Below are 20910 nucleotides of genomic sequence, written 5' to 3'. Positions count from 1 at the left end.
AGTGCGTTGATCTGGCGACAGAGACCCGCTAGATCTATAGGAAATGAATAGGAGCTCGAAGAGGTCTAGGAATTCTATGGACCTGTTCAGCGATAACTTCTAGGAATATCATAACCTCCCAGAAGATGCAAAGAAGATCCTTGTATCTGAGACCCGTAGGCCCTGCCACGTAAATACTCGGCAGGAGAGCAAAACAACGCAAGTCTGGAACATGATCGCAATCATCCATCTTTAACGCCCAGTGAAACCGAGAATAGATGACCGCCGAAAACAAAAGAGAAGTCGGATTCAGTCCTCCAGATATCCGATCATCACAGTTCCGTTCTTCAGTCCCGCGTCCGCAATGCTGGTGCTCAGCTGGTCGATGAGATTGCGGCCCATGGCATTTAGCTCAAATTCCACCCCAGATTTTTCTTCTAGTGGAGGGCTTGCTTTGAGCCATTCGTAGATTCGCTGGACTGGGTCCGAAAGTGCAAACCGTCGGATGACCCTGCCGGACGGATGGCGGAATTGAATGCGCGTAGTTGTGGCCGGGTCAGCATCGGGTTCGGTGTGCGGACGATCGCTTGGAATTGCGCCAAATGGAGAGGCTTCTTCTTCTTCCGCGACTGGCTCTGTCCCGGTCATGCTCACATCCTCCTCAATGGCCCGGCCCTTGCCCTTGACGTCCTCCGTGCTGCGGGTCAGGTCATCCGGATCCTCCAGCGTTGGGCCCGCAGCACCACCTTCGCCAAGACTGTTCCGCATCGCCATCTCCAGCATCTCCTCTTCAGTCATCGCATCAATACTCTTTTCCTTCTTCTCTATTTTCCGCTTCGCAACAGGGTTGCGTACATTGTGATTCAGGCTGTATCGGTCGAGGAATTCGTGAAGCTGCATGAGAAATTCGGCAGGCTTGACCACTGGAGGCCCAGACCACACCTTCATTTGTTCACCAGTACGAGGGTCGACGATGGCAATGTGCGGGTAGTTGTCGGAGACATTGCTCGCTTGGAAGTAGTATTGCAAGTACGGCGAAGCACGGGGGTCGTCCTTGGAGAATTGTAGGAAGATAAAATGCTCCAGCACGGTTTCCTGAACGCTCTTGTCTTTCCACAAGTCCCGGTTCAAAACTTGGCAGTCGAAGACGGACGAGTCTTGAATGTTGACCAGCAACCATTTTTCGTTATCGCGCCCCTCCTGACGAGCCACATCCCACGGCAGTCTTGACATGATCTCAAACGGGGGGCGATACATCTCCGCAAGCATGTTGGATTTCGACGAAGTCTCCGAGGCTCCTCCTGTGGCTGCAGCTAGATGCTCACGATGTGACTCCTCGGAGTCGCCCGTCCAAATCGATGGGTCTTGCCGCTGATTGAAGATGCCCGGCTGATTCGGTCGCCCTAGGAAAAAAAATGTTAGTCAGACGTTGTTGACGAAGAAAAGTAGCCACGAACCTCCTCGCTGGCGAGTACGTAGTTGACTGAGGATATTGGCATGCATATCATCCTCGTCAAAATCCAATCCCGGTCCCACAAGGGTTTCCGTCGTCCGTGCCATCGGTGCGCGCACACCATCCTCAGCCTCACCATCCGGTGCAGTACCATACATTTCCTCTTGTAGGCGGCGAGCCATGGCGGCATCATCGTCGAATGTTGGTCTGGCACCGGGTATAGCGGATGGTTGGGTTCGAGTCGCGGCGGCAAGCTCATCTTCCGAGTCCGAATCAATCTGCACCACCCCCGACTCGTCTTCGAATCCGGAGCGGCGGGGTGCTGGTTGAGGAGCAGGAGGTTGTGTGGTCGGTTCCTCTGTCAACGGGGCGCCTCCATTTTCAAAATAGAGCTGCATTGCCTGTTCAATGTTCGAGTCCGCCAGCTGCAGGTACTGCGTTGCCAGCTCCGGCGACGAGCCGGTGATTTCGGTGAACTGAGCCACCACGTCGTCCGCCATGATTGTGTTTCAGGCGAGCTTCCGGACAGGATGAGGCAGGTGGGAAAGTCGAAAAATATTCTGCGCTCAGGGCAGCGAGAGAAACGATCTAGATGGAATCGAGGTGGGGAGCAAGCGAATCCGGAGTAGACCGCTGCAAACTGCTGCAAACTCCAGAGGAACCAACACGGCTAACTACCCACGAAGTCGGTAGAGGAAGAAGGAGGAGGAGGGGAGAGGTGGAAGTTCAACACTGAGGGGGAAATCACCCGGAGTGCGCTCGCAGGCTACAAAACACCGCGCGGATCATCTGCCAGTGACCTCATGGCGCTTGACTAAGCTCCGGGTGTCCAGGAACGCCAACAATGCAGCGCTTTACCGCCTGCGGCAGAAATTGGCACGCGCGACGCGAAACACGACCAAAGGCGCGTGTTTGGCAGGAACAACTCCAACGGGGGTTGATCGCACTTACTCTCCGTCAATCTCAACCCACACCCACCAAATATGGCAGCCAGTGTTTTGGGAAAGCGCTCTCGGGCAGTCGACGAAGGTGAATGCAACTACCCTTTTTCCTTCTACTCAACTAACCCAACATCCAGAGCTGCCGCAGCGCACCGCCAGTAAGCGCCGCACTCGCACTCCCCGAGTTCACCAGGAGGAGAGCGAGCCACGGCCAAAACGCCAACTGCGATCGAGGACAAAGGATGGTCAGCCAGATCAGGAGAATGGCGATGGGAACAAGGGTGCTGCGGACATCGTGCCATCCAAGCACACCCTTCGTGATGGCCAGGGTGGGTCTCCGACCAAGATCAATTCGCATTTCCGCAGCTCAAAGCCGGTAGAGGGTAAGCTGAGAGCCTCGGGAGAGATGTCTTGTCAAGACTAACATATGGGTATTGCAGAGGAAAACGCCAAACCGAGTGGAGAAATCGAGTTCAAAACACCACAGAAGTCGAGGTTCCGGGATGCACTACAGCAATCGCCCGTCACGCCCAGGCACCGAGTACAGGTGGGCGCAAAGTCCATGACTCCACGCACCCCTCGCCATAGTGATGTTCTTCCGACGCCTCGGAAAAGTGCCACTCCCAGTGCGGCTCATGTGTCGCAGTCGGTTTATTCGCAGGCAAGGCAACTATTTGCACGCGGTGCCACTTCAACCACATTAGTTGGGCGAGACACGGAGCGACAAAAAATAGTGTCCTTTATTGAGGAGGGAATCCGATCCAGAAAAGGAGGATGTCTCTATGTGAGCGGTCCTCCTGGAACGGGGAAAAGCGCCATGGTCCAAGAGGTGTGCCGAGACCTTGATCTCTCCATCGTTCGAGTGTCCCATGTCAACTGTGTCAGCATGCGAGCTGCGCGCGATGTCTACAGCAAGCTGATCCAGGACTTCGGAGAGGAGTCTGAAGTGTTCAAGAAGAGCGAGGCGGATCAATTGAAGGCAATGTTCCTCCCCCCTAAGAAGAGAGAGGATTTGTTCTTGGTCAGTCTGGACGAAATCGACCACTTGCTCATGGGTGGAGATTCGGGCGTTCTACAGTCGCTGTTTGAATGGTCGCTACATAACAAGTCGAGCCTCCTGCTGATTGGCATCGCCAACGCCCTCGATCTAACCGACCGGTCTCTTCCACAGCTGAAAGCAAAGAACCTGAAACCAACGCTCCTGGCATTTTTGCCGTACAACGCTACCTCAATCGCGAATGTGATCACCAGCCGCCTCCGGTCCTTACTTGTACCTGGAACGGAGACCGACCCCAAATTCGTCCCCTTCCTCCATCCTGCCGCCATCCAGCTGTGTTCCAAAAAGGTGGCCTCCCAAACCGGTGATCTTCGTAAGGCCTTTGAGCTGATCAAGCGTGCCATCGATGTCATTGAGCTGGAGACGCAGCAAAAGCTGGAGAAGAAGAAAGCCGAGGAGTTCGAGAACTCCGCGATCCTAGCAGAGAACAAGAACTTGGCATCCCCTGTCAAAGGAGGCTCGACCTCTCAGGCTGCTGTAACGATGTCATCTTACACTGCACTCACGGCACCGCGCGCCAGCATCGCGCACATTGCCAAGGTGACCTCCTCGGCCTTTGGGCAAGGCACCGTCCAAAGACTGCAGGGCTTGAACCTTCAACAGAAAGCAGCAATATGCGCTCTAATCGCCCTCGAACGCAAACGTCGCGAAGGCGAGATCCCCAGCACGCCGTCCAAGTCCCGAATGGCAGCTCCAAGCATTAAACAAGCCTTCGACACTTACTGTGCCCTTTGTCGAAACGACAACATCCTTCATCCTCTAACAGCTACCGAGTTCAAGGATGTCCTGGGAAATCTGGAGACAATGGGACTGGTCGGCGAGTACCAAGGCCGCGGCCGCGGCGGGACTCTCGCCGCCGGCTCTGATATCCGCCGCACACCCTCAAAATCGGGACACACACCCGCCACGCCTCACAAGGGTCTCGACGAACAAGGTCTTGTCTGCTTCGTTACCCAGAAGGAAATTGAGAGCCAGATCGCCGGTCCCGGCGAAGGAATCCTACGTCGGCTGCTCCGAGGCGAGGGTCTTTGATTTTGACTGTTTCCCTGCATCGCACTCTCTCATTGCATGTATCCTTCCTCCTGCATCCACGAAGTCCTTTCAAAGACGGTGTTTACCTTTACCTCTTTCTGTACAACACTGTCTGTTCTCTGTTGCTCTGCATTCTTGGAGTCCATTTTACCATTACCTCTATCATGTCTAGCGTCTGCCCATGTGTTATCCTTGTTCTCATTATGGTTATCTCCTTTGTTAGTTTGGTGTTTGTACTTTGCTTTGCATGTCTGGAGTATGATTATGCTTTTAGATGAATTCCTCAATGAAATCATTCATAAGAGAAGAGTATACATGCATGCAATGTGCCAACCTAGATAAGAACACAGCGGATGGACGGATTTCAAGTCCCTAAGGAAAAGAAAGGAGAGGAATGGCATGGACGCATATATTGGATAACATACAAGACGCACCAGTAAACCAGAAATACAGAATGAAGAACGAAGATAAGGGTATGAATGCATTCATGCCTTGGAGGAAACAATGCTCCCATAAAAACTTAAAGGCGCAAGGGAAAACCAGAGCAAACATGATAAAAAAAGAACACACAAGAAAAGAAGAAAGGGGAAGATATAGTCTCGTTTCTGCCATGTTCAGAGCCAAACGATACATATTCAAAGGCTAGGCAGGACATGACGTATATTTCCGGCTTCGTGCCTTGCCTGCCTTCCTCTTCGATACAGATTGCAAAAAACCTCGCTCGACGCATAAGCGGGAACCCCCAAAACAACGATAACTCCACCGCTGCTTCCCTTCCCGATTAATCATCCATGGGCTTGTCCTCCAGAGTCACGCCCTTGGGCTCACTCTCCGCAAGACTATTCCGCTTACTATCCGTGTCGGGGGAGTTGACGCCCGCGCCAGTCGGGAAGCTAGACAGGCTGCCGAGACCGGGCTTGCGGGTGTAGCGAGCACCGACCGAGCGGGGGATGGAGTTGCGCTTGTCGAACTCGCCGGAGGTGGGTGCTGGTGTTGGGGTTGGGGTGGGTGAACCGTCGGAGGCGGTCTCTGGTGGAGGAGGGGAGCTGGAGGACTCCGACACGGTGCTGGCGGGGGCTCCGGTTGTTGAGGCTGGGGAGTCGACAGACGCGCCGTTGGTGGTGGCTGCTTCGGCAGCGGCTTGGACATTCACGGTTGGAGAGCTGTTGTCATCTGGTTCAGAAGGGGTGGCGCTGTTGGGCACATCTAAACTGCCGCCGCGCACGTTGTGTCTGCCCGGAGGGCTGGAGACGTTTATGGGGAAGCGGGTGGACTCGGATGCGCCGCTGGAGCGATCACGACGGTGTCGTTGGCGAGCAGCGGGGCTGGTGGCTCGGCTGCGATTGACGATAGCGCGCTGGCGGGCCTCCATAGCTGCGCGGCGGTTGCTCTCGTCTGTGCTGATCGCGCGAGGCCGCGGGGAAGAGATGGAGGTCCCCATTGCACTGGACTGGCGCTTCAGCTCACCGAAGATGGCTTCCTTGTGGGCGAATAGATCCCGAATCAGCCGGAAGCTGTGACGCTCGTCCATGGTCAAGCTGTTCTCTGTGCGAGGTCGCAAGATACAGGGGGCCAGTGTTTGGGCCAGAGTGGAGATGTACTTGTCGTCGGCCGACGTCAGGTCGACCAGTCGCGTGAAATGGGTCATGATGGCATCAAGTGTGGCAATGTTGACGAGGCGGAGCTGTCCCAAAGTGCTTTGGAGGACCTTAATGCGTCCTTCTTCCGTGGTCTCGTGAGCGGTGGTGGAATAGATTGTTTTCACGATTTCGTAGACTTGCGAAGAGACGAGAGAGTCTGTCTAGGAGTTAGCAGAGATCGGTGAACTACATCGGCTTAAAGACTGACCTGGTAATTCAAGCAAATAAAGTTTCAAAACGCTCGCAACAACGGGTATCTCGTATCTGGGCAGCTCCTCCCGGTAGTCCACTTTGCTGTTGTTTAAAATGCTCCGCAGGCGGTGCGCTTGTCCTAGCGGGACATCATGAAGCCAGATGCCCCGTCGTGCTTCATCACCCTCGAGTTCGGGATAGCCTAGCGTTGATTAGCATTCGGCCAAGGTTATGATGGGATTGAAGACCTTACGGTTATCGAGGTAGGTAAGTAAGGTTGTCACCAAGATTGGGACACGCTTGCGGTCAGTGCGGGCTCTGGCTTCAAGGTCGACACCAAAGTTTTGATCTGCCTCGGAATTAGCGTCCTTCCAATTAATCAAATCGTTGACACCATACCTTCAACGGAGCCATAGTAGTTCTCGTACGCCTGAACACGAGGGACAAAGCCACCTGTTCGATAGTTCTCCAGTAAATATCGCAGATCTGCCAGGGGCTGGATCGTCTCTTGGTACAGCAGCATGTGGTCGACGGTGCTCTGGAGATTAGGAATGACGTTGCTGATCGCCCCAGAAAAGTCAAGGACCACGGCCTTGATTGCCTTGAGGCGGTCCAGCTCGCACTGCTCCATGAAGCGGAGGTTCTCAACGACCTCCTCTTCCAGACGGCACCGGATCTGGTCGAGTCTCCGCACAGCGGCTTTGTACCGCTCATCGGCTTCCAGAGACTCTCTCCGCAACTTCTCGGCGGGCGTTTCGTTCGGATATGGGTTGTTGAGCGGATTCCAGGTATTCAGAATATCCGAAACAGACTGGATTGGTGATTCGCTGCCGTCTTCGCTTGCTGCCATGGACGTCACACGCAACAGAGGCTTTTTCTTCTCTGGAATGCCGGTGAGCTGGAAGACCTTGGATCGCCACTGATAGTTCATCTTAGAGCTATTGGCAAAGACGTTGCCCATGTTGCCGACCAAGCGAAGAAAGCCATTGTCCACCAGATCCTGGCCAATTCTCTCCGCCTGCGCAAGACCATGCGCATTCATATTCGCCTGGATATACTCCACAATATCCGCGCCCGTTGAGGTGTTCTGATAAGTCCCGATGATGGGCACCTTCGCATCGCCGAGCTTGATATTATCCAGCATGTGCAGCAGAAGCTGCTTGACCTCCTCCGGGGGTAAATCCGATCACCCAATTCCACGGGTTCCTCCTCGGGCTCCTCCTCAGCAGTAGGCAGGACAAGCTTCGGCGTCTTGACGGGGGGCTCGCCTCGGGCGCTTGGAAAGCGAGCTTATTCTCCTCTTCGAGGTCCTCAACCACACGACACTTGTTGAAATATTGGCTGCGCAGTTTCTGGACTAGCTCAACTTGTTTCGTGTGCTCCTTGATGCGATACTGAAGACTATCTTGCGACTGCTGGACACGCATATCATGCCCATCGCTCCAGCGTCGGAAAGGCGAAACGACCAATTCGCGGATATTGTTCGCAATCTTGCGATGGTTCCGCGAGGCTTCGATCATCTCAGTGCGGACGCCTTCATATGCCTGGAGCGAAAAATAGTATCAGCGCTTGTGCTGCCAACGAGCAAATCCATCCAATTCCACAAACCTTGCGAACACTGGCCCCATCATCCTTGCCAAACCCAGCTCCCGTCAAGCGATCGACACTTGGAGCAATGTCGCCCATGCGAAGACCATACTGCTCCTCCGCATCTGCGCGCATCGAGGCAATGGTCAAGATCTGCTTATTTTCCACCACACCCTGCTGTAACTTGCCATACAACACCCCCAGCCCGGTGGCATAGTCGGGCGTCCAGAATGAATCCGAAAAACCAGGCATTGTGACGACGACCGGCGATTTTCAAACGCTTGACGCAGTGACCACTGGACACGTAATCGCAGACACGCAATTGATTCCTCCAGACCGTGTGTATGGAAATCGGGAACGAGGAAGTGGTCTCGCGCAGGTTCCAGAGAAGAGTCCCGTAGCGTCAGAGCTTGTGGGGGAGTCTTGAGACTTCGTGGCCGTTCGTTCACCGAGGGCAGACCAGCTGGCTTCGTGGGCAATTGGGGTCCGATCCAGACCCGCGCAGAGGATCTGTACCGAGTAGATGATAATGAGAAGGATGGCCGAGCTGCTGGACCACACCGTCAGGGGAGAATTTTAATGCGCGAGGATAGGAGTGGGAGGTTGAGGTCGAGGGTAAGCGCTGTGGCTGGTGGCTGCGGCTGCGGCAAGACCACGAGACGAGTTCAAGGAAGAGAACGAACGGAAGCAGGCCGAGCCCAGGGGAACTGGCGATGCAATGCAAACTGGTACGTAAAAGCAAAACGAAGGTAAAAACAGCAAGTTGTGGCTTGCTTAGGTACAAAGGCAGAGTTAGAGAGAAGACGAAGATCCATCCGGGTGACTGCCTGGAACCCGGCGTCATGCCCTGGGCCCCGGTAATATTACGATTGAAGCTGACGTAGCCCGGCGGTGCAGATCAACTCGTATTACGGTATGAATACGAAAGACTCCACTGACTAACGCCCTTTAAAGTAAAACTCCCATTTCGTACTATTTTTGGCGGCTTTTTTTTCTCGTGTTGCCATTGGGGGACCCGAGAGACCCGGAGAGCACGGCCTGGTGTCGAGCTGAAAAACTACGTCGGAGTTTGGAAAAAAGGGGGGGATAATATTAATATATCAATCATGAGGTACTCTAGTGGTACTTGCTTTGTGCCTGGAAGTTTCGGCTTTTGTACTTCCATGGTACCTGATGAAGGTTGCTAGGAAGCACTGTAATAGGGCAAACATGCCAAGTCTGGAGAAGACATGCATTTTTCCACGAGATGAAGGGCGAGGATCGGCAGCGCATCGAAGATGAATGGCATCTGAGCATCTGCAGACTACGGAATGTATAAGGGTAAACAGAGACAAATGGACTAATTATGGCATGCCATGTCCATTCGTCAGCAAAGGCGAGTGAGATATCATCTAGATATCGATCGTCAAGCTAAGCTGGGTGATAGCAAAGAGATATAAGTATGTTATGGATATACAACACATGGTCCACCCCCTTTCAGAACCCCCCACAGGTAAACGAAGCATTCTCATTAAAACAACGCTCATTAAAAGTCTAGCAGAAGAATTTGTAGAACTTCTTCCAGACAGGCCATTGGGCTTGCTCGGCCCTCTCCTGGTCAATCAGATGCTGGACATCCAGGTCCCGGCGACCGGTGACCAGGTCGATACGGGCGGAGCGCTGGAACTTGGTCCTGTAGTAAATTTTGTAGGGGATGTAGCAGGCTATCACAACGGGAGCAGCCAGATAGGCCTCGAAGAACACCTTCACTCGGCTCGACGCACTCAAAGAAACGTAGCCAGACGGCCAGACGCCAATCCAGAATTGGGCGATGAGCACGAGGCAGTTGAAGAGGAACCCGACCCACGAGCCAATCAGACCAGCCTGCGATTTGAAGGCCAGTTCGTCCGTGCTGTGGCCCTGCAGCTTCCATGCGCGGCGGAAGCGGATGTGGCTCATGCAAATGGAGCCCCAGGTGAAAATCGAAGACAGACCCGACAGGGCCATCATCCACTCAAAGGCCAAGACTTCCTTGGGGGTCGCGGCAAGGAAGCACAGCAGACCCAGAAGAGAGGCGAACATAATGGCGAAGACAGGACGGCCCTTACGGTCAATGTACGCCAGGATTCGCGGAGCCTGGCCCTGTTCGGCGAGAGCAGCGAGGGTACGGGACGAGCCGTAAATGGAGGAGTTGCCGACGGACAAGACTGCAATCATGATCACAACATTCATGATCGACGGCAGAACATCGATACCAGCGGATTCGATGGCAATGACAAACGGCGAAGCGTGGGCATCTTCCGAAGAGCTGCCGCTAATAAGCTTCTTATTGGTGTATGGAACAAGGAGGCCGACGAGAGTCAGAGAGACCACGTAGAAGAGAGTGATCCGCCAGAACACCTGCTTGACAGCAGTCGGTAGAGTCTTGCGCGGGTTGGCCGTCTCGGCCGCAGCCAGACCGACCAGCTCAGTGCCAGCGAAGGCGAAGGCAGCGTTGACAAAGACACTGCAAAGTCCCTTGAAGCCGTCGTGGAAGGCACCTGGGTTGATCCAGGTCTTTCCGCCCCGGTAACCTCCTACGGGACCACCACCACAGTCGATGATAATTCCTAGAATACTAGAGAGAAGAGTGTGAGTGGATAACGCCAATCACCAAGGCAATCAAGGAATTACTCACATGAATCCAATGACCGCGGTGACTTTGATAATGGCGAACACGAACTCGGCTTCACCGTAGCCTCGCACACCAAACATGTTAATGCCGACAATCAACACCCAAAAGATGGCGACCCAGGCGGCATTGTTGACCGGGGAGTTCCAGTAACCGATGGTGATGGACGCAGCAACGATTTCCAGGGGCAAGACCACCAACCACTGCAGCGCGTAGTTCCAGCCCATGGCAAAGCCCCAGGCGGGATCAATGAACCGAGTCGAGTAGTGGGCAAAGGAACCCGCGACGGGGAAGAGGACGGCCATCTCGCCCAGCGCGTGGACGGTGCAGTAAAGCATGATTCCGATCAGACAGTAGGCGATGAGCACTGAGGCCGGACCTCCCGAGGCCAGCACCGATCCCGAACCCACGAACAGACCAGTACCTATCAGAAGCACGTTAGCAGACGACCTCTTACATGGATCAGGGGCAATTCCTTACCGATCGAACCACCGATGGCAATCATCTGCAGGTGACGAGACTTCAGCTTGCGCTGCAGCGGAGAGTTGGCAGTGTTCTGCGCGGCACTCTCGATATCGAAGCCCGCTCCATCGGCGCCTTCCGCACCCCCATGGGTGACATGCGCATTGGGGTCGCGCCTGAAGCTATCGACGATGCGCTCCCTCAGCGTGCCGCGAGTGGGCTCGGAGTCGCCGTAGGCATAAGCTGGGGGCGGCTCTGCGACGGCCGTCTTCGACTCTGTGATGACCTTTTTCTCCTCCATGATTGCCAGGGGGAGGGAGAAGTGTAAGGGAAGGATGGGAAGGAAGGAAGGAAGTAAGTAATGAAGAAGAGCAGACGGGAGACCGAGTGGGCGGGGGGGGGACCAGTTGTATATAGTCGGACCAGGCAGATCTGAAAGAATTAATACCTCAGTTAATAATGTGCATTTTGCCTCGCCGAGATAACGTGCGCTGGTTGGGTCGAGAGCGCATGGGCCGTATGCTGATACATGATGAATACTGGAGTAACCGATGGACGATGGGGCACTGCTACGGACACCGCGATGGGGCACTCTTATCTCTACTCCGTAGGCCTAGGAGCACTACTGCAGCAACCACTTGGTAGACTCGACTTTACAATGTCCCCTTTGGTTCCCCCAGTGGGATCCCTCACTCTCTCACGAACTATGACTCCCCTGAATCTCTTCTCATCACCGTGTTCCCGATCATACCGACTGGGTACAAACCGACAGCCAAGCTTTCGCCCCCAAGACGGCAGGGATCGCTGACGCTAGCCCTAACCCGGTCGCTCTCCGCAATGTCCAAACAGGGCCCGTTAGCCAATCATTAGACCCGGCCAACCCTAGATAAGAGAAAGGGGCCAAGGTCGTAGGATTCTGCTGTGGATTGCCGGTGGGTAGCTCTTATCGACTTGTCCTACAACTATACGACGATTGCCCCGGCGCATCCGTAATTATCGACAAGCAGTAGCAGCAACAAGTGAAAGCACCCCTGTCCGACGGCGTCCGAGGCGTACCAGGGATGGCTGCGCAATGGCTGATGGCGGGAACGGATGGCCCCATGAGAAGCTGGAAAGAGTTCAGCCCTCGCCCGCAATGGGCCTAGTTCCGGGGCATACTTTTTTCTCGAATGCGACTGTTTCGGAGCGCCATCCTATTGACCCTGCCACACAGTGACCTGCATGGAACCCCGGGAGAACCGAATATCACGCGGTGTTCCCAGGCCCGGGCTGGGCCCGTGTGTCCCTGCCCCTTCGTATAACTACTCCGTAAACTACTAGGACATCTCATCTCCCCAATCACCGGTCCAGGAATCACTTCCGAGATTGGGCGCTCCTTCCACTGGCAACGCCTTGGCTTGCATTTTGGTTGCCCCGAACCCCCCCCTTCTCTGTAGGTATACCGGTCAGCGAAATTTAGGACCCCATCCTTCGCGCAAACCTTGGTTCATACACGTCCGGGTTTCAGGTTCTGACATACAGACAACCTAGTGTTGCCCGGAACTAACTACAGACAGCTGCAGGACACGAGCAAGCAATTACGATCTGTCGTAGAAAATTTACGCGATGTCTTCGGGGTTTTCGCCACCGCAGCCACTCGGGCGGATGGCGCTCAGGCGCACATGCGACTGGCTGCGCCTGCACAACACAGCAGCCACGGTAACATCGAGCTGACCCTAGTAATAATAATGAACCTGGAGGCTGAGTCAGAGTTTCTTCTGTGTCGGTTTGAGTTTCCTGTCAACCATGGCGGCGTCGCTCCATAGAAAGGAAGAAAGAGAGTGGAGTGTCAACAGCGGCAATCCAGATAAAAGAATTACGGGAGTTAGTCACAAGTAGTGATAATGACGATTGCTCGCTGCGGGGCTTTTATCACGGACTTTCAATCACTAATCCTTTCTTTTCAGTGGTGAGTCTGTCGTATTAGAGTTATCGCTTGTTTGACCCATCATGATCAGCTGCGGGGGCGATAGACCATTCTGTTACTTAATAGTTTCCACTCGGCTTTGCGGATGAGAGTCTGGGGTAAGCGATCGGGGTCGGCCTTATTCGTGTTTGTGGTTTGGTGCCCGAGTTTCAAAACAGAGGGATCCTTCGGGTAAAGTGTACCAACCAGAGTCAAAGTATTTTTTGACACGATCTCGCTCTAAACTTTCCAAATTCAGATCGGCCCTATGGGACGAATCATCGTCCGCTGAAATGTCATTTATGTTTCGGGTCTCGGTTGTCTGCTGTCTGCGTGTTCGTGGTCTATCATAATTCGCCTGTTTCATCTAACTATGCTTCAAGATCGATGTGTTCTTTGAAGTCTTGCATTTCTAACCAACTACTTCACCGTCAGGATGCATTTACCCGACTCCATGTCCAACACCTGCATATCCGGTACTATACCTCGGCTCCGCCTGTGCCAAGCTCACCGGCCCGGTGCACAGAAATTAGACTCTATGCCCCTATCCACACTCAATAATCTTCACCGACTACTGCCAACACAAAGCGGCATTTTCCACCTTCCTCCCGGCCTTGATCCACTTGGTTAGAGAATAGCCGCAAGCGCGTCTCCACCAATGACTTCATGGCGTTAGCTGTACTGTGGGGGACATGAGGCAATTTAGTAGGTGAATCTTGCGGGGAAGAGGTTGCGCTGACGAAGCGGATGGAGTTTTGGCTTTGCGGTTAACCTTGTTCTTCCCATGTATGCGTTGCTGCAGGGCTATACGCCACACCGGCTGTAGCCGGTAATAGGCTGCGGGGTGTATTGTCATCCTAGAAGTAAGCAAGGGCTAAGTAGGGGGGTCAAGTTTTGGTGTTGCTCTACTTCTTCGTTCGTTCATTCCTATTGACTATTTCTCTAGCGAGAATGTGCTTGTTTGCTAGATTTAGTTATTATCATAACTACGCAAGTCAGAGACTTAATGTTCACTGAATTCAACGTCACCACCTTGATGCACTTTTTTCACTTTTCTATTTAACAACTTGCTCTAGGGTTCCTTTAAGTAATTATGCGTAGCGGACGGCAGTAAGTATTGTTCATTGGTATACTTACATTGAAACCTAGCAATAGTCTGTTTGTCAAGAGAAAAGATCTCATTTGCAAAGAAACCTTGGATATGAAGAGCTGTTTTCTTAACGTTATTCCGTAAACGGTCGGCTATTTATATTTTGAAGATCAAGATTCTTCCGTATCCCAAAATCTGGACAAAGTACGAGATCCAGGCGTTGCGAACTATGCGTATAACTTGCACTTATATGAGTCATCAAACACGCCCCATGGCAATGCACTTCAATCTACAATATGTGGTGGCCATAAGGAGATGGTCCAAATGCCGCTGGCAATATTGATACTGAGTCATGTTAAAATTCAATTATAACAATGTTTCGAGAATCACTGCTGACCTTCGTCACCCGCTACCTTTCTAGCTGCGCTATGTCTGTATGAAGTCCAAACTTCATTGCAGGTCGTAAGATAATATTTACAGCTGAAGCCACATTCTGTATGAGGCAATTCAACAATGCCTGCCACTGTGCACGGGTTATCACCTAATCAGAATACTCTTTATTTATCGATGGCCGCCCTGTAAGCGCTAGTGACTAATAAAATAATCTCTCAAAGCGGCAAATCAGCTTTCAACATCCAGACCTACAGCCTCGACCGCCATGTCTCGAAAGTGTGACCTCGAACCCATCTGTCTCCATGATACAGATCAATTTGCCGAGATTCAAAGACAGCGTGTCATCTGCGGCTGGCACTACGACGAAGAAACCCTACTGGAATGGAAAGCAAAACAACAAGAAGGCCTTAAAAATCTCTTCTGGATAATCTTTCCCAACCCAAACAACAGCAACGACCCCATCCGCGCCGGCCACATCTCCCTAGACGCATACTGCAATCCACCCAACCTAGACCTCGCGCGCGCAGACAAGTCCGTGCTCTCTATTAGTTCCTTTTTCATCCTGCCCGAATATCGCGCGTATGGATTGGGACGACGTGCAATGAGCTTAGTCGAAGAAATGGCCGTTCGAGAGCCATACGGCAGCACCAACTGTCGGTCTATTGCACTGACTGCCTTGAGTAAACGGTACATATATGAAGAGGGCCCAGAATGGAAAGGCATGTGGGAGCGAATTGGCTTGTCGATGCCGTCGTTTAGTATCCAGGAGTGGTATGAAAAAATTGGGTATGTTAGCTGGAAGGAGGAGCCGCTGTATGAGGAGAAGACTTTAGATGGGGGTGTTATCACGCTGTGGGAGGCATTTATGAGGAAGATGCTTTAGAGGTAAACCTTGTATCTGCCCACGGAATAGAGTATGTCAAGACAAATGTTTGTGCATGCTAGGAGGGTAATTTCATGTTATTTGATTCGGTATTATGATGAAATACAAAGTTCTCTTCGTGATGGAAATTGCAAGACTCCATCTCACGAGCTGGCCACGGGCCCTTCACCACCAGGAATCAACTAGGGAGCAGAGATTAGATTGCGAGCAGCACCTAAAACCGAGGACATGCGTACCATGCAAACATTGTTCCCGTTCAGCAGAAGCTTAGGAAGTTTGATCTGGGCACCGGTGTAGTCGCTGGAAGGCCGGTTAGAGAAGAAACAGATAAACAATGGGGGCTGGAGCATCAGAAACTAAAAGATGCGCGAGTCCCATTGATTTGGAACGAGAAACACGTACAATTCCGTCACGTCCTCCATGACCATGTCTAGAGTCATGGTTAGCACCCTGCTGGACCCCCACAGCGCTAGAGAGAGAGGGACACTTACTGACGTAGTCGTCAAACCCGAGCAATGTGCCCGAAAACTCTTTTCTAGTATCAGCATCGACGCTCTGTTACTCGACATAGGTATATGCAGCACTCACCTTTGTCGCCCTTCATGATCACCCATATCCGGGAGCCGACACACTTGTCAATGAGCTCTATCCAAGCGGTTAGTAATAGCCCACTCGGCCTGAATACCTTGCCTGAAACTAACCCAAAGGAAGAAGCTGCGACGCCATTGTTGTGGATGGTCTTGACGAGGATCACAGATGAGTTGCGGGACGACAATTCCCAAATCGCCGATCATGTCGGGTGTCGGATTATAAGTTCTGCCGGTGTTCCCCATCGGGTCTAGTGCGAACCCCGGACTAGCTGTTGCTTTTCGTCGTTCTTCATAACTCACAAATCTCTCAGTATTGTCTAGCTTCTTCTGTGGCACGTCCATGATGATTGCAGAGCATGCCGACCCGGGTGAGCCTTTCAGCATGCCTGAGGCACCCGTCCTCAGCTATAAGGCACGGCGGCTGGGACTCCGGTAGCTTGGCGACTGCTCCGCGGACATCGACATGGAGGTATGATTCCTTTACACATTTCATATCCCTACAAACTCAGCTCCCTAACAAAGTCAATCTAGTTCCTGCTCGATTTTTCATAGTAGGCCAAAGCCTCGACCCGCCTCCGCCCTACAACCGCACGCCCGACCGTTCGCTGCCTCACACCCGAAGCGGACGTTTTCCAGTACCTCTCGCGCTCTTGTGCTGCTGGAGGACGAAGATGAAGATGGAGAGATAGCCAACCAGCGGCGGGAGAGGAAAAAACCGCCTGGGAGATCGGGCGATATCTACCTCGCTCCGGATAGAGATCTTAGCAGCATTCTTCGAGCAAGAAAGACCCTCGCGCAACGAAATACAACTGCCAAAACGCTACATCTCGAGAGGATACGAATGAATCAAGAGTATAATGAGAAGTTCAAGCATTTCTGGGGAGTTCAGGTGCCTCATATCTTCGATTGCTGTGACTCCGTTCATGTTCGTCTGAAATATCTCCCCTTCGAGCAAGCTCTCCTGCATTGCCAAATTGAGTGCGAGAAGATCGGATTGGCATTACAATTCTTTTACCAGCGCTCTTTTCAGGAATTTGACGACAAACTCAAACAATGGGCGAAGATTCATCGGGACCTCACCGCCGAATACTTCGCGGTGAGATCTGCCATGCTTGCTCGCGTGGAGGCCGGCTTCTTGCAAGCGCAAATAGCGATCCAACTGGTGGAACATGAATTTTGCGAAATTGTCTTTGCGCAAACTCCAACCTGGACGGCAAGCGTATTGGGCGCTGTCAAGAACATTTCCCAAATACGCGAACGAACCCTCTTGCTCCTATCACAAATATTTTCGCGCCAGCTCTCTCAATTGTGTGCCTCGTCTCTAGAGCTGCATGAGCTAATCAAGCGAGATTATCTGGATCCGCGAAAAGTTGCAAGAGTAAAGGTGGATCGCCAGCTTGGACTAGCGCAAAAGCTCGAGGATGATTACCTGCAGCTGCGGTCGAAATGTGCACCTGTCTCTGAGACACTTTCGATCATTGCACTTCAATGGGAGGCTTTTGCAGACCTCCACTGGAATCGCAATAAACAGCGAGAATCGGAATATTCAGATCTCCTTCGAAAAACAAGATCCCACAGACAACAGTTTGACTTCTGCGCGCACAGTTATCGTTTGTGGTGGCGCAGATGGAGAAAAGCAGACCGTTCTCTAGCAGACGGCGAATTCAGAGCCATGTCCTTTACCACAAAAGGGGCAATCAGCACACGGAAATACCCAATAACCAAAAAAATGGATAGCCTTTTACTCCACCACTCCACTAGCAAGACAATAGTCAAGTTGCGAGAATTGCTGGAACGACAATTCGACCGGATACCGCGAAGGCTCTGGATTTTTTATACGCACAAGTCTACCATCCTCAAGGAGGCAAACGGTCCCGATCGGGTTTTACACCGGCAACAGGACATACACTGGCGGCATTTGGATGTAATGGCGCCGTTGTTACTTCTCCAAATGTCAACAACCCGAATAATACGCGAAGTGTGGTTCCTAAGGCAGAGCCTGAACATTGATTGTGGCTTGTGGTCCGCCCTCGATTGGGAAACCAGAACAAAATTCAAAGTTGACATCTCCAAGGTGGGGTTTGAATTCAAGACATATTATCACCAATTCAACAGGAATGTTGACGAACTCATGCACATCAACTGGATGCGGCTCAAGTGCGCAGACAAATTGCGCGATCTCGGTCTGCCTGGCGATACTGGTGCTCCGGGACTTTTCGTTGCACATAATCCTCTGAGTGAAGATATGTTGCGTTTTCGTCAATGGACCTACAGGATACAGGCAATATGGCGGCATATGTGGGCTTTGACACTCGTCTTTCAAATGCCTCCGTCATACTGGAAAGGTCTGCACGAGCGTTTGGATCCGGCACCGATCCAGTCTCCTTATAACTCCCTGGTCATGAACTTGGGCTCCCAGAAAAACGGCCGTATTCGAACCCAAGATAAACGATCCCCCTTCCGAATGTCCCGCCAACAACCTGGTCCTCTCCGGGTATCCCGACTTTGGCAGCGACGTACAAACTCCAGATACCTGTCCCTCTTTCGTCTGTCGCGTAATGCGAGAAAAGAGTCAATTGCTAGGATGATTGTCCGAAACGCAATGGGTGGATATGCGACGCCCCGCAAGTTGTCCATCTCTGCGAAGAGTATCATATCGAGTGTCTACTCGCGGGCCCAGCTACGCAGGTTAGGATTGATGAAAAGATCAATCTGGAGGTCTAAGAGCAAGAAACATGAATTCAAGGAGATGAAAAAGAAGAAGAAGAAGCAGACTTGGAAAGCCAAACGATTGGGGATCAAAAAAGCCCGGAAACAATCCAGAGCGTCAGCTCGAAACTCTCAACATGGAAGCCATGTGCCCGACAAGGCATCAGACAAGTTACCCGAGGCCAAGGGAGCTCATAGCAGCGAGGACTACCGACCAACTCCAGGAAAGAAAGCTGCGGAGAAAGAGCCTATCAAGGTTTCGCCAGACTCTAAGCAGAATTCACCAAAGAAGGCAGCTAAGGCTCCATGGGGGTCGAAACAATTCAGATCCGAACCTTCCCAACCACCCCTCTCTCAAACACTGCAAGACCGGATTTCCAAGAAAGCCGATGCCCCTCAATTTTCTTTCTTGAAATGGAACTCGGTGAGAATAAAGTCGGCAGGGCCTAAACTCAAGGTCAAGCCGGCTAAGGCTTCCAAGCCCAAGCTTCCCCGCTCACCCGTCCGTGTGGCTCCGAAATGGCGGCCTATATATTCTTTTGGAAAGACCGGGGAGAGGCCCTATTGCACTGACACGACGACTGCCCCTCGCGATAAAGCCAAGGGGCCCGACGATGGTAATCACGAGGTATTGTCTAAACCAGATGGACTTGGGATTCCAGCAGTAGCATTGAATGGGTCTTTAAAAGGTAGCACGGGTGATGAAGCCCTGTCCGACTCGCCAGATGCGTTGGAGCAGGAGTTCATCGAAAAGGACGCTGAAGTGCCGCAGTTCTGGAGTCACATCTCGCATCCCGGCCCGAATGGACAAAGTATCATCGTGCACTACTGCCGGACCCTCCAGAGCACTGAGGAAGTAGCCCAACTCTTCCTAAACAGCAAAGTGATCGGATTCGACATGGAATGGAAAGCGCAGACATTTGGCTTCGACAGCATCCGCAACAACCTCTCGCTGATCCAGGTCGCCAACGAGGAGCGCATCGCGCTTTTCCAGCTTGCGTCGTTCAAGCCAGGACGCGATCCACAGGACTTCATCTCCCCTTCCCTGAAGCATATACTCGAGTGTCAAGACATCACTAAGGTCGGCGTCTCCATCAAGGCAGACTGCACGCGGCTGCGCAAGTATCTTGGCATCGAGGCCCGCTCTATCTTCGAGCTCAGCTATCTCTACAGACTTGTCAAGTACTCCCAGACGAACCCTAAGCTGGTTAACAAGCGGAGCGTCAATCTCAGCGATCAAGTGGAAGAGCATTTTGGTCTGCCGCTGGAGAAAACCGAGGATATTCGCTGTGGCGATTGGACTCGCGCGTTGAACTATCGTCAAGTCCAATGTGAGTTTAACCCTCCCTGGTGTCTTGCATTCCATGGCACGCCTGGTTAATTACTCTTCCCCACTTCTTAGATGCCGCCGCTGACCCATACGCTTGCATTTGTCTCTTCAACGCAATGGAAACCAAGAGATTGGCTATGGACCCTGTACCACCTCGCCCTGCTCACGCTGAACTCAATCTCCCCATCATTCTTCCCCTTGGTCAGGCTGTTAATACCGAGGAAAAGGAAGCTTCAGGCTTGCCTTCAGACGCAAATGCTGTTGAACAACCCTAGAGGCACTGATAGTGCCCTGATCATTGCATCAAGTATCATAGATTCTCAGGACAGTGCATAGCCTGTTTTCATCTTTGATTTAGCCTGCTGTTTTGTGTTTTATCTCTTTAAAGATTCCACTTGTGTCTGGGTTTGCTTAACAGTCCATATCCAATCTTCAATCTTTTGCATGTTTCGCAGTTCGGTTAGATTATATATAACTCCAGATTCTGAGATCACGATATCGATCCCGACACGCATTATAAGATCGGGCTTTTGGAAATCAATCGAAGAGATATTCACGTAATACGGGTGTCTGTCCATCGTTGGAAGACACATCATAGTGCTGACTGAACCAGGTGCGGTAGATATGGTCCTGGTGGACTTTTGGAAGTCTGGCTTCCTGATCAGGCCGTTGAAAAGACGTCATCGTTAAAATTTAATCACAATATACCAATTTGACATTGGTTCGTGCTGGACCATGGCTATCACGTGATGCAGACAACCAAAAAAGATATTCATAATTTCTCCAGGACATGACCTGGAGAATGTTCATTATTTGATGGCAAACATGCTACCGATTTAGCGATACGAACTGACTAGACGGATGATTCATCTCTGATCAAAACACGGGGAGTAAAGTTTAGCATCTGGAACCGAACTACGATACTCACCGCATCCGGAAAAAAATGAAGATAAACTTTTTCAAATCCATTGGGTAGA

The 20910-nt window shown here is 52.1% G+C and overlaps 7 protein-coding genes across 7 annotated transcripts; 3 read left to right on the top strand and 4 right to left on the bottom strand.

The window, feature by feature from the left end:
- Nucleotides 1-288: 288 nt before the first annotated feature.
- On the bottom strand, nt 289-1932 carry N7510_006074 (DNA-protein crosslink repair co-factor UBX5; the record flags this gene model as incomplete). Its single annotated transcript, XM_056978000.1, has 2 exons — nt 289-1382; nt 1437-1932. The coding sequence occupies 2 exons, from the start codon at nt 1930-1932 to the stop codon at nt 289-291; spliced, it is 1590 nt and encodes a 529-aa protein (XP_056834032.1).
- A 483-nt stretch (nt 1933-2415) lies between these two features.
- Nucleotides 2416-4462, top strand: N7510_006073 (AAA family ATPase CDC6; the record flags this gene model as incomplete). Its single annotated transcript, XM_056977999.1, has 3 exons — nt 2416-2461; nt 2511-2756; nt 2814-4462. 3 exons carry the CDS (start codon nt 2416-2418, stop codon nt 4460-4462), a joined length of 1941 nt encoding a protein of 646 aa, XP_056834031.1.
- A 781-nt stretch (nt 4463-5243) lies between these two features.
- N7510_006072 (GTPase-activating protein RGD2) lies at nt 5244-8133 on the bottom strand (the record flags this gene model as incomplete). The annotated part of the gene is made up of 6 exons (XM_056977998.1): nt 5244-6259; nt 6311-6496; nt 6548-6643; nt 6694-7420; nt 7485-7838; nt 7903-8133. The coding sequence occupies 6 exons, from the start codon at nt 8131-8133 to the stop codon at nt 5244-5246; spliced, it is 2610 nt and encodes an 869-aa protein (XP_056834030.1).
- A 1281-nt stretch (nt 8134-9414) lies between these two features.
- Nucleotides 9415-11294, bottom strand: N7510_006071 (amino acid permease GAP1; the record flags this gene model as incomplete). Its single annotated transcript, XM_056977997.1, has 3 exons — nt 9415-10477; nt 10538-10955; nt 11012-11294. 3 exons carry the CDS (start codon nt 11292-11294, stop codon nt 9415-9417), a joined length of 1764 nt encoding a protein of 587 aa, XP_056834029.1.
- Nucleotides 11295-14686: 3392 nt separating this feature from the next.
- N7510_006070 (uncharacterized protein) lies at nt 14687-15304 on the top strand (the record flags this gene model as incomplete). Its single annotated transcript, XM_056977996.1, has 1 exon — nt 14687-15304. The coding sequence occupies one exon, from the start codon at nt 14687-14689 to the stop codon at nt 15302-15304; it is 618 nt and encodes a 205-aa protein (XP_056834028.1).
- A 143-nt stretch (nt 15305-15447) lies between these two features.
- On the bottom strand, nt 15448-16030 carry N7510_006069 (RNA-binding protein LSM5; the record flags this gene model as incomplete). Its single annotated transcript, XM_056977995.1, has 6 exons — nt 15448-15486; nt 15541-15604; nt 15707-15734; nt 15796-15834; nt 15893-15949; nt 16006-16030. 6 exons carry the CDS (start codon nt 16028-16030, stop codon nt 15448-15450), a joined length of 252 nt encoding a protein of 83 aa, XP_056834027.1.
- A 207-nt stretch (nt 16031-16237) lies between these two features.
- N7510_006068 (3'-5' exonuclease) lies at nt 16238-20208 on the top strand (the record flags this gene model as incomplete). Its single annotated transcript, XM_056977994.1, has 3 exons — nt 16238-16326; nt 16447-19934; nt 20006-20208. 3 exons carry the CDS (start codon nt 16238-16240, stop codon nt 20206-20208), a joined length of 3780 nt encoding a protein of 1259 aa, XP_056834026.1.
- Nucleotides 20209-20910: the final 702 nt, after the last annotated feature.

The sequence above is a fragment of the Penicillium lagena genome (genome assembly GCF_028827675.1).
Source record: "Penicillium lagena strain IBT 129212 chromosome Unknown utg000003l_segment0_segment0, whole genome shotgun sequence".
NCBI lineage: Eukaryota > Fungi > Ascomycota > Eurotiomycetes > Eurotiales > Aspergillaceae > Penicillium > Penicillium lagena.
Note: the sequence above shows the minus strand (reverse complement) of the source record. Positions and strands in the feature narration are given on the sequence as shown.